Raw genomic sequence first — 12,772 nt, forward strand, 5'->3', positions numbered from 1 at the left:
GTTGTTTTGTCAGGTATCTGGAAAGGAGATTTAGCAGTTCTGCCTTTCATTTCATTTTGTAACCACCTGAAACCTTTTCCAAGTCTGTTTCTTAGTGCCGATGGTTGTGCTTCCTCTTGCTCTAATCTCTGACAGCAATTTGTGCCCCATATTGTACCCTTATTTGCGCTGTTTGAGACTGTAAACAGGGTGATTTCTGATTCTCTGTGCTCCAGCATCGCCTTCTCCATTATTTTCCCTAAGTGAAGTGTCAATTGTAAGAGAATGTCTCTGGAGTTTAAGGTTGGCGTGGTTGTGGGGGAATGCAAGGAGAGAATCAGGGCTAATGCACTTCTAGAACTTGAAGTAGGTGCCACATTTTTGATGCTTTTTCTCACCTCCTGTATTCTCATTCTTTCCCCTTACCTAGCCACTCATTGTTTTTGTTTTTTTTTAAAGTTTATTTAGTTTGAATGAGAGAGGGAGAGAGAGAGAGAGAGGGAGAGCAAGTGGAGGAGGGAGAGAGAGAATCTCAAGCAGGCTCCACTCTCTACACTGATCCTGACACAGGGCTCAATCCCACGACCATGAGATCATGACCTGCACCGAAATCAAGAGTTGGATGCTCAACTGACTGGGCCACCCAGGTGTCCCTTAGCCATTCATTGTAAACAACATTCCAAGAACATATGCTCTTTTTTTTAATTTTAAAAAATTTTTTATTTATTTCTGAGAGAGGGAGAGACAGCGTGAGCTGGGGGGAATGAGGGGCAGAGAGAGAGGGAGACACAGAATCTGAAGCAGGCTCCAGGCTGTCAGCACAGAGCCTGATGCGGGGCTCGAACCCACGAGCCGTGAGATCATGACCTGAGCCGAAGTCAGACGCTTTAACTGACTGAGTCACCCAGGTGCCCCAAAGATGTGCTCTTAATTGGAGAATTAAAAAAAAATTTGTTTAAATACAAAAAAATCAAAGGGCTTTGCTATAAACCAGGGTTTCTGCAACCTTGGTACTATTGGCATTTGGGGCTGGATAATTTTTTGTTGGGAGGCAGGGGGCTTCCTGTGCTTCCTTTCAGGAAGTTTAGTAGCGTCCCTGACCTCTACTCTACTAGATGTATCACTCCCCAATTATGACAACCAAAAGTGTCCTAACACATTGCTCAATGCCCTCTGAGGAGCAGAATTTCCCAGGCAGTTAGGAACCTTGCTCTAAACTGTCAGTCACTTTGGTAAAACATTAATTGTTAAGGAACTTAAGGTTTTCCCTTCCCAAGGAAATTTACAATATACATTAGAGGGGAAGACCCTACAGAACCCACAGTAGTGAACTGTCTATTAGTAGAGATTCAGTTCAAATTCCTTAGGGGAAATGGTGCTGAAAGCATTTAATAATCTCTAGAAAGGGTTTGGAAATGTTATGTGGCCTGAGGTCTCGGTTCAATAGGGCCAGTGGTAGACATCATAAAAAATACTGATATAGTAAGTCTGTCAAACTAGTTCTCCTTGTATCTGTATGTTTTTTTATTATGAAGTTAAAAACATTTTAATAAAGGGGTCTTTTTTAAAAAAATGTTTATTTTTGAGAAAGAGAGAGGGACAGAGCACTAGTGGGGGAAGGGCAGAGAGAGAGGACACAGAATCTGAAACAGGCTCCGGGCTCCAAACTGTCGGCACGGAGCCTGATGGTGGGGCCCGAACTCATGAACCGTGAGATCATGAACTGAGGTGCAGTTGGATGCACAACTGACTGAGCCACCCAGATGCCCCTTAATTTTTTTTAAAAATGTTTTATTTATCTTTGAGAGAGAGAGCGTGAGCGGGGGAAGGACAGAGAGAGGGAAACAGAAGATCCAAAGCAGGCTCTGTTCTGATAGCAGCAAGCCTGATATGGGACTCAAACTCATAAACTGTGAGATCATGCCCTGAGCCACCCAGGTACCTCTTATTGTGCAGTTTTAAATCTTCATATACAAGGGGCGCCTGGGTGGCTTAGTCGGTTAAGCGTCCGACTTTCGCTTAGGTCATGATCTNTTCATATACATGATATCTTAATACATTATTGTACGACTTCCATTTTTCACTCAACACTGTTTTTGAGGCCTCTCTCTTTTGATTTCCTTATAGACCTGGTTTATTTATTTCAACTGCCACAATATAGTAGATACAGTTTATTNGCGCCCCTATTTATCCATTCTCTTATTGCTAGAATTTATTTGTTCCCAAATTTTGGCTATTATAAATAATGCTGCAGTGAACATAGACTAATTCTTTAAATATACATTTGCAACAGTTTTCCTACTGTTTGTGAAGTCCTTGTTTCTACAGGCTTTTTCTTCACTCTTTCTTTTCTTCCATGCTGATAGGAGTTGACTCATGTGGCCATGGAAAATGAAGCGGAGTTAGAAACAAAACCCTTCTCCAGCAAAAGCTTCTTGGAGTTAGAGCAGCACCAAACTCGTGTGGAAGGTCAGGGGCAGAAGCTGCAGGTTCTACAGCTGTTGGCCGTTCTGTGCGAGAGGATGTCTGAGCAGATATTCACAAATATCACCCAGGTCAGTGGCTGCCGCTTTCCAGATCCCAGGCTGGTAGTATTTGTTTGTTTTGATTTCTTTACATGCTTTCCAAAACATGTTTTAAAAAAAAATGTTGCCCAGAGTATGGTTTGATAACACCTGCCTTAGGGTTACCTGGAACACCGCTTACACACGCAAATCACGGAGCCCACAGCAGACCGACCGAATGGACCCTTTCTGAGATTCTGGGAGCTGGCATGTTGAACAAGCTCCTGAGGTGATTCTCATGCACAGAAAATTCTAAGAATTGCTGTAAATCTTTATGTGTTATGTCACAGGGTTTTCGGTTTTGAGGGCAAATACATTTCTCGGAGTCTTTTTCAAAATATGGATGCCTGGCCGACTTGTAGAGATTCTGATTCAGCATATCTACATTAATGCCTGGGCATCTATATTTTTTTTATGCTTCATAGATGATTCTAATGTCTCAAAAATTGAGCATGATTACAAAACTTAAATTAACATTTTTTTATGTTTATTTATTTTTGAGAGAGAGACAGACATAGCATGAGCTGGAGAGGGACAGAGAGAGAGGGAGACACAGAATCTGAAGCAGGCTCTAGGCTCTGAGCTGTCAGCACGGAGCCCGACGTGGGACTAAAACCTATGAACCGCGTATTCATGACCCGAGCCGAAGTCGGACACTTAACTGACTGAGCCACCCAGGCACCCCTACAAAACTTCAATTTGAAGAGAAGAAAAAATCTCTAATGATAATAAGATCACTTTAAATTTTATAGGTCCACCTAACAGCCTATCTCCACAACAGCCTGTGAAGTTTTAAGATGTTTTTAAAAATGTTTTGAGGGTAGTGTAACCATGTGAATCACTGCCTGAATTTTATTGGCTCAGGCATTATATTTACCAGCTTTTTAAAAAAATAGGAAATAAAAGGGGTGCCTGGCTGGCTCAGTCAATAGAGCATGTGACTCTTGATCTCAAGGTCGTGAGTTCCGGCCCCACACTGGGCATGGAGCCTACTTAAACAGAAAGAAAAAAAATTTTTTAAGAAATAAAAGTAATAGAGTGTAGGCAGTGAAGTTACCATGTTTTATCATTATTACAGAATTAGCTGTTCTCGGCTGGTGAATAGTCGGTAGTAAGATGGTACGATTGTCACGCTTAAATCTGATTCTTCAGCTCTTTGTACTGTCCTCATTGTCATCCGCCTTCGGTGTTGCTAAGCAGCATTTCACTATAGCTCCTGCTGAGAAAATTTGCAGCTGTCTGTCAGCTCCAACTTATCGTGCCTGTTTAATGAGAATTACGTTCATGGCTTCCTCTTCCTTCAGTTCACTGACCCTGTGTTACCCATTAGGGTGATTTGTTTCTCCTGTGTTTGTACCAGCTCCTAAAGACTTCTTCACCAGATCTTACGTTTTTGTCTCAAGATGCTAGTTGGAAGGGAAAATGGCCTGAAAACTATATTACTTGAGCTTTTGCATTTAGCTCCCTTTGCTTCTAATTAAGGAACATCGGTGTTAGGCTGATAGAAAAGTGATTTGTCCCATTAAATTATCCTTCAGCTAAGGTTAACATGTATCAAGATGAAAAGAACCACACACACAAAAATTACATCTAGTAGTTTTACTGCTAGTGGTAATTTTAGTATTTATTTTGAAATATACACACATATGGATAAGTTATAAATAATATGTGTTATAAGTAATTTTGTTAATATCATTAGAAACCAAGATTTTCAGTATCAGAAAAAAAGTTATGACTATAAAATCAAAGGACAAAATCCCTATAATATTGAATTTCAGTTGGATGTATTAGTATGAACTCACCATTTTTTTTTTTTAAATTGACATTTCCTTATTTGTTCCCACTGTCCATGTCAAGAAGCAGTGACAGTCCAGGAGCAATAAGCATCCTTAGTGCCAGATTGTAGTTTCTAAATAGCATGTCCTGCTGAAAGAACACAAAGCTCATTGGATTAAAGGTTCGTTCAAGGTCTAGGGCAGGGATTGTACACTGTAAGCCTCAGGGCATCTTGTTGTACCTAAATAAAAGGAAGATACCTGAGATTAATGAAGTCATGTTAGTAGCACTCAGGAGCCAACTTGAAAGATCTCCTATTGGCCACAGGTGAGGCATTCTGAGCATTACAAAGAATAATGCCTGCAGTGGATTGAAACATATCGAAGTTATAAAAACTTGAGTCCCTCGCCCCACCAAAAATCCCTTTTGAACATCTTTGGAAGTCGCTAGGGCATCACTCATTATTTTGTAAATTGATAAATGAAAGATCATAAAACATTTATCTTGACTTTTCTGTCAGTACTGTATTTCAGTGTAACCAAACGCTCTACCGACTGAGCCAACCAGACACCTCTGATATGTTGGTTATGTTAAAAAAAAAAAAAAAAACACCAAAACTCCTTGTTAGAAATGTATATTGAAGTATTTGTGGATAAAAGATTAAAAATTCAATAAAATGTGTTGGCAGATGGTGTACGAGAAGCTATAGAGAGAAACGAGGCATTCAGTGGTCTGTGTACAGATACAGTGCCCCACACCAATTCCCACGTTCCTTCATTCCATAAATATTTACTGAAGGCCTACTATGTGTTGCCTACACTTCTAGGTACGAGGGACACAGCGGTGAACAACACACATATCTAGCCTCATGGGAGTACATTCACATGGGGGAGAGAGACAACAAACAAGCAGAAGCACACAGTGTGTTAGATGCTGATAATTTCAGAGAGAAAAATCAAAGAAAGGGGATGTAAAAGCAGTGTGGTAAATAGAGTGGTTGTGGAGAGCTTCACTGGGAAGATGACTTTTGAGCAAAGGTCTGGAAACGGGGAAGGAGGGAGGCAGGGGGATACCTAGAGGGAACACAACTCAAGTGTGGACGGCTTAGCAAGAAGGCCAGCGTAAATGGAATGGAATGAGCAAGATTTCCCCTTTTCTGCCCTTTCAGAAAATCACCACTCTTTGCACTTTTCTGTATTTGGATTGCTGTACTTGGCACAGTAGAAGTGGTTTATAAGATCGTTCTTTCTCATATGTTAGAAACACTTCTAACATAAGTAACACATGCTCATTGTAGAAACATTTAAACAACAAGGAAGTGCAAAATTTAAGAAGTATGAACTTCTGATCAAAGATAGTTTATTGAACACATGTGTTTATCTGGAAACCACAGGGACCACCAGAGCAGGAGAGGAGAGACAGCAGATAAAAGAGAATAACGCCATTTGGAAACTGGAAAATAATAGCTGATTTAGCAACTCAGAAACAGAAAGCTAAGTGCCTGCATGGGAGAAGTCACAAAGGAAGGCACTATACCTCAATAAAACTGTTAATATTTTATTTCGGAAAACAAAAAGCTACTTCTCCTTGCAGAACACTGGAAAGACTGGAAGTGCTAGGTTAAGCTGTAAAGATAGAGCTGAATTTAGAGCTTAAAACAGGTTGAAAGGCTCTGCAAGGTTCCGTAGACTCCTTGATTCCTTCTTCAACTCTGTACAAACACCTCCCCTCCTCAGCAGAAGGCTGGAGGAATATTCTTGGGAGATGTTGAGCTTGGGTGGCCGCAGCAAACTGCAAAACCGGAGGATTGGGTTGCTGTCTGCAGACTCAACAGTGAAGCCTCAGCCTGCTTCCACTCGGCTGCCGAAATGCTGGCCGCAGGTTTTTACAGCTCGGTGGGATGAGAGTTAACATCTGTCATGTGTTCGGAATGGTACCTGGTACATAGTAAATGCTTCCTGTTATTACTAAACACCTAAACTATTAAAAGTGTTGCCTCTGTAGAGCCATAGATGGGGAGAAATGAGGTAGGGCACTGCTGTTTTCCATGATAAACTTGCAAGAATATTTGACTTTTTAGATTATGTAGCTTCACAAAAATGCTTAGGTAAAAAGTAAAAGCCTCTCCCCCTCTCCACAGTGTATGTAAATTCTAGAACATGCTTCTGTTACTTACCTGTCATGGTGGCTGGCAGCCCCACCAGTCATGGGAAATGAGTAGTAGCAGGAAGGAGCTGTTGTCCAAATGGGAAATGGGTATGGTGGTTTTGTTGTTACAGGAACAAAGCTTGGGGGAGAGGGCATTTTAGGGATGACAAGAACAGCTGGCTATCAAACTGCAGTTAACAGCTCCCAGGTGTTTTATTTTTTACACGTATACGAGCATAGGTTCTTTCTTCTCTTCCTATGTTTATTTATCCATTAAACACATTCAATTTTTTAAATGTTTATTTGTTTATTTTTGAGGGATATGGGGAGAGAGAACAAGCTGGGGAGGGGCAGAGAGAGAGAGAGAGAGAGAGAAATCCCAAGCAGGCTCTGTGCTATCAGCCCAGAGCTCATCATGGGGCTCAAATTCATGAACTGTGAGATCATGACTTGAGATGAAATCAAGAGTTAAATACTGAACCAACTGAACCACCCACGTGCTCCTATTTGTCCATGAGAGAGAGAGAGAGAGAGAGAGAGAGAATGAGTGGGGGAGGAGTAGAGAGAGGGAACGAGCAAGAATCGCAAGCAGACTTCACGCTGTCAGTGCAGAGCCTAATACAGGGCTTGAACCCACGAATCATGAGATCATGACTTGAGCCAAAATCAAGAGTTAGACGCTTAACTGACTGAGCCACCCAGGTGCCCCTATAGTTTCTTTCTTAACAAAAGGATCATACTACTTGTTTTGTGGCATCTAAAAAAAAGAAAAGAAAAGAAAAAATTATATATGTAGCGAAGAGGGACTTCCAAAAAGTGGAAAGTCTAGATAGTTCCTTTCCGGCAATTTAACAATACAATTTGTGCTGAAACAGAAGGCTTCCCGTAGTCAAGGGGTGCTTTAGGAAATTTTTCAGAGACAAAATAGGTGACCCAAGCATTCTTTAGAAATGTAGCATTTTCTCTAGAAAGGCCAGTGTCCATATCTTCTAATATCAGTAGAGTCTTAGGCTTGAGAGAGCGGTGAAAATTGCCACAACCAGCATTTGTTCATTTCAGTAAATGGAATTTTTAATAACCTTTCTAGTTTCCTGCCTTGCTCCAAAGACAAGTGTTAACAAGCCATTCTCCTTACTTTAAGCTTGCAATAAAGACTCTAGCCTAGCATGTGATTTGCCCAGAGAATTAAATATGCAAGCTTGCATGGTATTTAGAGGCTTATTATGACCTATGTCAGCTGTACCACTTTCAAAATGATTTTTCCCTTTTGAGCCATTAATCCTGAATATGCGTCCCTGTGTGCGTGCATGCACGTGTGTACGTGCGCAAGCACGGATGTGTGTACGATCGCTTTTATTCAAAGGTATTTCCACTTAAGGTGATTAATACAAGTGCTGCTAAAATGGTGCTGACCAAATCAATTCCATTTAAAGCTTAGTTGTTAGCCAAATGCTGTATAAAATCTTGTATATGAATGATCCTAATCCTTTAGAAATATTTGATACTTAAAAAATGACTCTGGATCATTTATATAGATTGTTTGAGGACTCTGTTCTATATGAAACTGAATGGCTCTTCCCCCATTCTTTGCTTACTGGAATCAGACCCTCATAACTGGGTTGGGGCAAGGGAGTCCTTGAAGAAGAAACCTCACTAGGAGAAGCAGATGAGGACCCTCTAAGATGGTCAGAAAGTCTCAGATTATTTTTCATCTTAATTTCTGTGCAAAATTCATGAAAAGTCACGAAAGTGGGGTTAGTATATTAAAACATTTGGGAAAATAGAAACGGGCTTTCTCATTTATTGACATATGGCTTGAGCAGCTCACAGATTCTTCATCAAAAAATGAGGACGGGGGCACCTGGCTGGCTCAGTCGGTAGAGCGTGTGGCTCTTGATCGTGGGGTTGTGAGTTCAAGCCCCACATTGAGGGTAGAGTTTACTTTAAAAAATGAGGACAGGAGCACTGACCTCTTAGAGTTGACATGAGATGTAGGTGATACTGTGTACATAAGACACTGAGCACCATGCCTGTTCTTGCAGGTTCTTGCCTTCATGTGCCAATGAGGAAGAAGGTGAGGATGTGGACGTTAAGATGTGAAGAGAATTTTGAGATTGTTTTTCTTTTAATGTTTATTTATTTTTGAGAGCCAGATAAAGTCAACCGGGGGGGTGGGCAGAGAGAGAGACACACACAGAATCTGAAGCAGGCTCCAGGCTCTGAGCTGTCAGCCCAAGAGCCTGACGCAGGGTTTGAACTAACGAACCGAACTGTAAGGTCATGACCTGAGCCGAAGTCGGACACTTAACCGACTGAGCCACCCAGGCACCTCTTGAGATTGTTTTTCTTCTTCCTTACTGATTCTAAATTCTGTTTCTGTGGTAGGTTGTGGACTTTGTCGCAGCAACACTGCAGCGAGCGTGCGCAAGCTTGGCCCACCAGGCAGAGAGCACCGTGGAATCACAGACGTTGAGCATGTCCATGGGGCTGGTGGCTGTCATGCTGGGAGGAGCTGTTCAGGTAAGCGGCTGACATGAGCCAACCCTGCATGGAAGGAGGAGAGAAGAGAGAAACCTCTGGCTTTCCTTCTCACCCTTGTGAGAAAACAGAATGGATATTGCGCTTAGGAGCACCACGATAAACAAGTCAGGTTGTTAATGAGAATTCTCCCCAAAGCAGAGGACAAGAACATCGTACCACTTCCACCTTGTCACCTGTGTAGACTCCATTATCAGAAGGACCCTTTCTGATCTGACACAAGCAATTTGGAAATATCTGGCACAGTGTTTTGCATCTATGGCAAATACTAGATTCTCTGTCTCTTGCTCCGAGGGCTCTCCACACAGCTCAGCCCTTGTTGCTACTGCTGTAGTTGGGGGAAAACTTGGGTAACCTGCTGATTGCTTCGGATTCCATCTGTTTGGAATAGTTCTGTTTTAGCACATGATCCATTGTTCAACCCATATCCCGTAGCCTGTTAAAGTTTTTGTGTCCCATGCATATATCCTTTACATAGTTAATTTATAATTTTTAAATTCATTGACTCAAAAAATATTTATTGCTTATGGCTGTGTGCCAGACACTGAGTAAGGGTCTGGGAATACTGCCGTGGACAAAGCAAACGTGGTCCCTACCCTCATGAAGCTTACAGCCAGTGAGGGAGTCAGACACTAAATAACTATTCAAAAAATATATTTAGAATTGAACCGAGTGCCTGAAAAGAAAAGAGGAGGGTACCAAGAGAACATAACAGCAACCTAGGCTGGGAAGGTTTCTACCAAGGAAGTGTAAGCTGAGCCAAGACTTGAACAGTGAATAGGAGCTTGGGAGTGTGTTTGGTGCAGATGGACGAAACTCACTAAAAGACAACATCACATATAAAGGCTGGGAAGCAGGAAAGAGCCTGGTATATTCAAACACTAATGGAAGCTGGTGTGTAGCTGAATTATAGAGACCAAGGTCAAAGGAGCTCCAGACAAGAAGGGAGGGGGACACGCGTGTGTGTTAGGAGACTATGAGAAGGCAGAGTAAGCTTAGTGCAAATACAATGAAATCTGACCCCACATCAGACCACTCATGACTCTTAGCAATGGGCAGGGAACCCTCTGGGAATGGATTTTTTAAATTTGAAGATTCAAATCTGATACTGATTTGTGATATATTAGAATTTGCCTCATTTCAAAGCTTGTCCTTAAGGGGAAAAGGAATTTTATTTGGGCCTGTTGTTAATGTGAAGCCCATTTCTTGGTAGATGTAATTCACACTCCAAATTTTGTATTTTCCATGTAGTTTGAAGAAAACATTTTTGGTTCTTTTTCTGAAGTCCTACTAGATCCCTGCCATTAAATTGTCAAGGCAGGGCTCACTAGGGGAATAGTTTTTCTTAAGTTGTATTGTTATTGGATTTAGTTGGCCTGATTGGTTTTTGTTTTCTGGTTGAATATTAAGATAGTCTTTGTTTCCATAAGTTGAGAGTATGGTCTTTATGCTTTTCTTTTCTCTTACTTAACACATGTAATTCTTTTTTCTTTTTTAAAATGTTTTTTTATTTATTTCTGAGAGACAGAGAGAGACAGCGTGAGCAGTGGAGGGTCAGAGAGAGATGGAGATACAGAATCTGAAACAGGCTCCAGGCTCTGAGTTAGCTGTCAGCACAGAGCCCAAAGCGGGACTCGAACCCACGAGCTATGAGATCATGACCTGAGCCGAAGTTGGATGCCCAACTGACTGAGCCACCCAGGTGCCCCTTAACACCTGTAATTCTTTACCATGTCCCAAATGGAAAATAGAACACAGAGATTTCCATTTCCCTTTCTAGAAGCCCATTGTTTGGAGACTGACTATGTAAATTAGTCATGTTTTAAGAGAAAGTCACCTGGCTGATGCAAATGTATATCCCTTACCTGTCCCTGCCCTTCTATGAGCCATCCTGACTCACCGATGACATCTGGATTACTCTGACTTTGCATTTAGTTAAGTGAACATAGACACGTCACCCTGTACTTTTGCCCTCGATCTATTAACTTTTTTCTGTTTGATTCATGGATTCATAAGGGGCTTCTATAGTAATTCTGGGTTTTTTGTCTTTGTATTAGGAAAAAAATCAGGATTCTTAGTTTTGTTTTCAGATGGTCATTGTTAGACTAGGACTTTTGCTTCAGAGTCTAGAATATACTGTATCAGTCTCTGATTAGAGTTCATTGTCTTAGCTAATGAAACAGAATCTAACAGCATTTAAACCTTTCTTTCCGTTCTAATGTATGTAATTAAGGTGATTATTAGAACACGGTGTCTAGGGGGCGCCTGGGTGGCTTAGTCGGTTAAGCGTCCGACTTTCGCTTGGGTCATGATCTCGCGGTTCGTGGGTTCGAGCCCCGCGTCGGGCTCTGTGCTGACTGCCAGCTCAGAGCCTGGAGCCTGTTTCAGCCTGTGACTCCCTCTCTCTCTGACCCTCCCCTGCTCACGCTGTCTCTCTCTCTCTCCTAGAAATAAATAAAAAAACATTAAAAAAAATTTAAAAAAAAAGAACACGGTGTCTAGGAAGAGGAGTCAGTTTGGAGAAAGTACAGGTCTAAGACTCCTAACAAGACAAGTGTAATTCCAAACTCATTTTCTAAATTTCAAGGTTGGTCATCAGTAAAAGTGTGATGTTGGTAATGTTTCTTGATGGTGTTCCAGGGCCCATGTCCCCTATAGCGCTGCTACATGGAGCTGATCTGAGCTTTGAGGGTCAGGGTGGTGCGGCTGAGACTCAAACCCAAATCCTGAGGTCTTGTACCATATTTTCTGAGAGTATCATAGAGTGAACTCATTCAAGAAATATTTATTGGGGTGCCTGGGTGGCTCAGTCGGATAAGCATCCGACTTCGGCTCAGGTCATGATTGTATGGTTCTTGGGTTTGAGCCCTTTATCAGGCTCCACCCTGACAGTATGGAGCCTGCTTGGGATTCTCTGTCTCCCTCCCTCTCTCCCTCTCTCTCTCTCTCTCTCTGTGTCAAAGATAAATAAACTTAAAAAAAAAAAAAGAAATATTTATCATCTGTCTCTTTGTCCTCATGGAGTTTACCTTCTAGTGGCTGTGGTAAATCTGATGAATTCTGAAGTTTAAAAAAAAAAAGATTCACATTAGTATCTTCAGTGTATCTTTATGTGCTGCTTATTATAAAACGGGGCATACTGTATGCTGACTTAGAATCAAAATAAAAATACCACTTGTAAATAAATTCATTGACATTATAAATAAGAACTGGACATGTAAACTATTCAGCAAAATAGCTGAAGAAACACAGGTGATATATAGAAGTGAGAACACAAAGAATACATGTGAATATTTTATGTAATTAGCTCAGTATTTTATTGCTGGAAGAAACCCTCAGATTCTCCCAAAGTAGTGATTCTCACTGGAGCAGGACAAGGCTGGATGAGGGGATGTATGCCCCTTAGTTGGGCTTTGTAAAGCCTCCTGTGGGGCTTTTTCATTGTATACATACTGTCCTCTGGGTGTAACTTTGGTCCTCATATGTTTCCCTTAGCAGGTATGCTCCCTTCCACTACCCCCCACCCCCAGTCCCACCCCTGCNCCCACCCCCAGGCCCACCCCTGCCAGTCCAACCCCCCAGTTCTTAAATTTGAAAGCTTGTAGAAATTCAGAACAACTTACCATCTAACTGGTTTGCTCTTGACACCCTGAAAGAAATCATACACGTGGGCTGACGTAGCTCTGCTCATTCCATTTCTGAAGCCTTCCAGACACTCTGGAAGAGAGGCAGCCTGATGAAGGAATCTGTCACTCACTTGTGGGCTG

General features: G+C 41.7%; 1 protein-coding gene across 1 annotated transcript in view; it reads left to right on the forward strand.

The window, feature by feature from the left end:
- Positions 1–12,772, forward strand: part of TANGO6 (transport and golgi organization 6 homolog) — a 189,208-nt gene that overhangs the window by 57,888 nt on the left and 118,548 nt on the right. The window contains exons 11-12 of the mRNA XM_077755658.1: positions 2,346–2,534; positions 8,853–8,987. Of these exons, the coding sequence (XP_077611784.1) occupies positions 2,346–2,534; positions 8,853–8,987 (324 nt within the window). The remainder of the gene's footprint in view (positions 1–2,345; positions 2,535–8,852; positions 8,988–12,772) is intronic.

Source organism: Crocuta crocuta, unplaced genomic scaffold, assembly GCF_008692635.1.
Source record: "Crocuta crocuta isolate KB4526 unplaced genomic scaffold, BGI_CrCroc_1.0 scaffold152, whole genome shotgun sequence".
In the NCBI taxonomy this organism is placed as follows: Eukaryota; Metazoa; Chordata; class Mammalia; order Carnivora; family Hyaenidae; genus Crocuta; species Crocuta crocuta.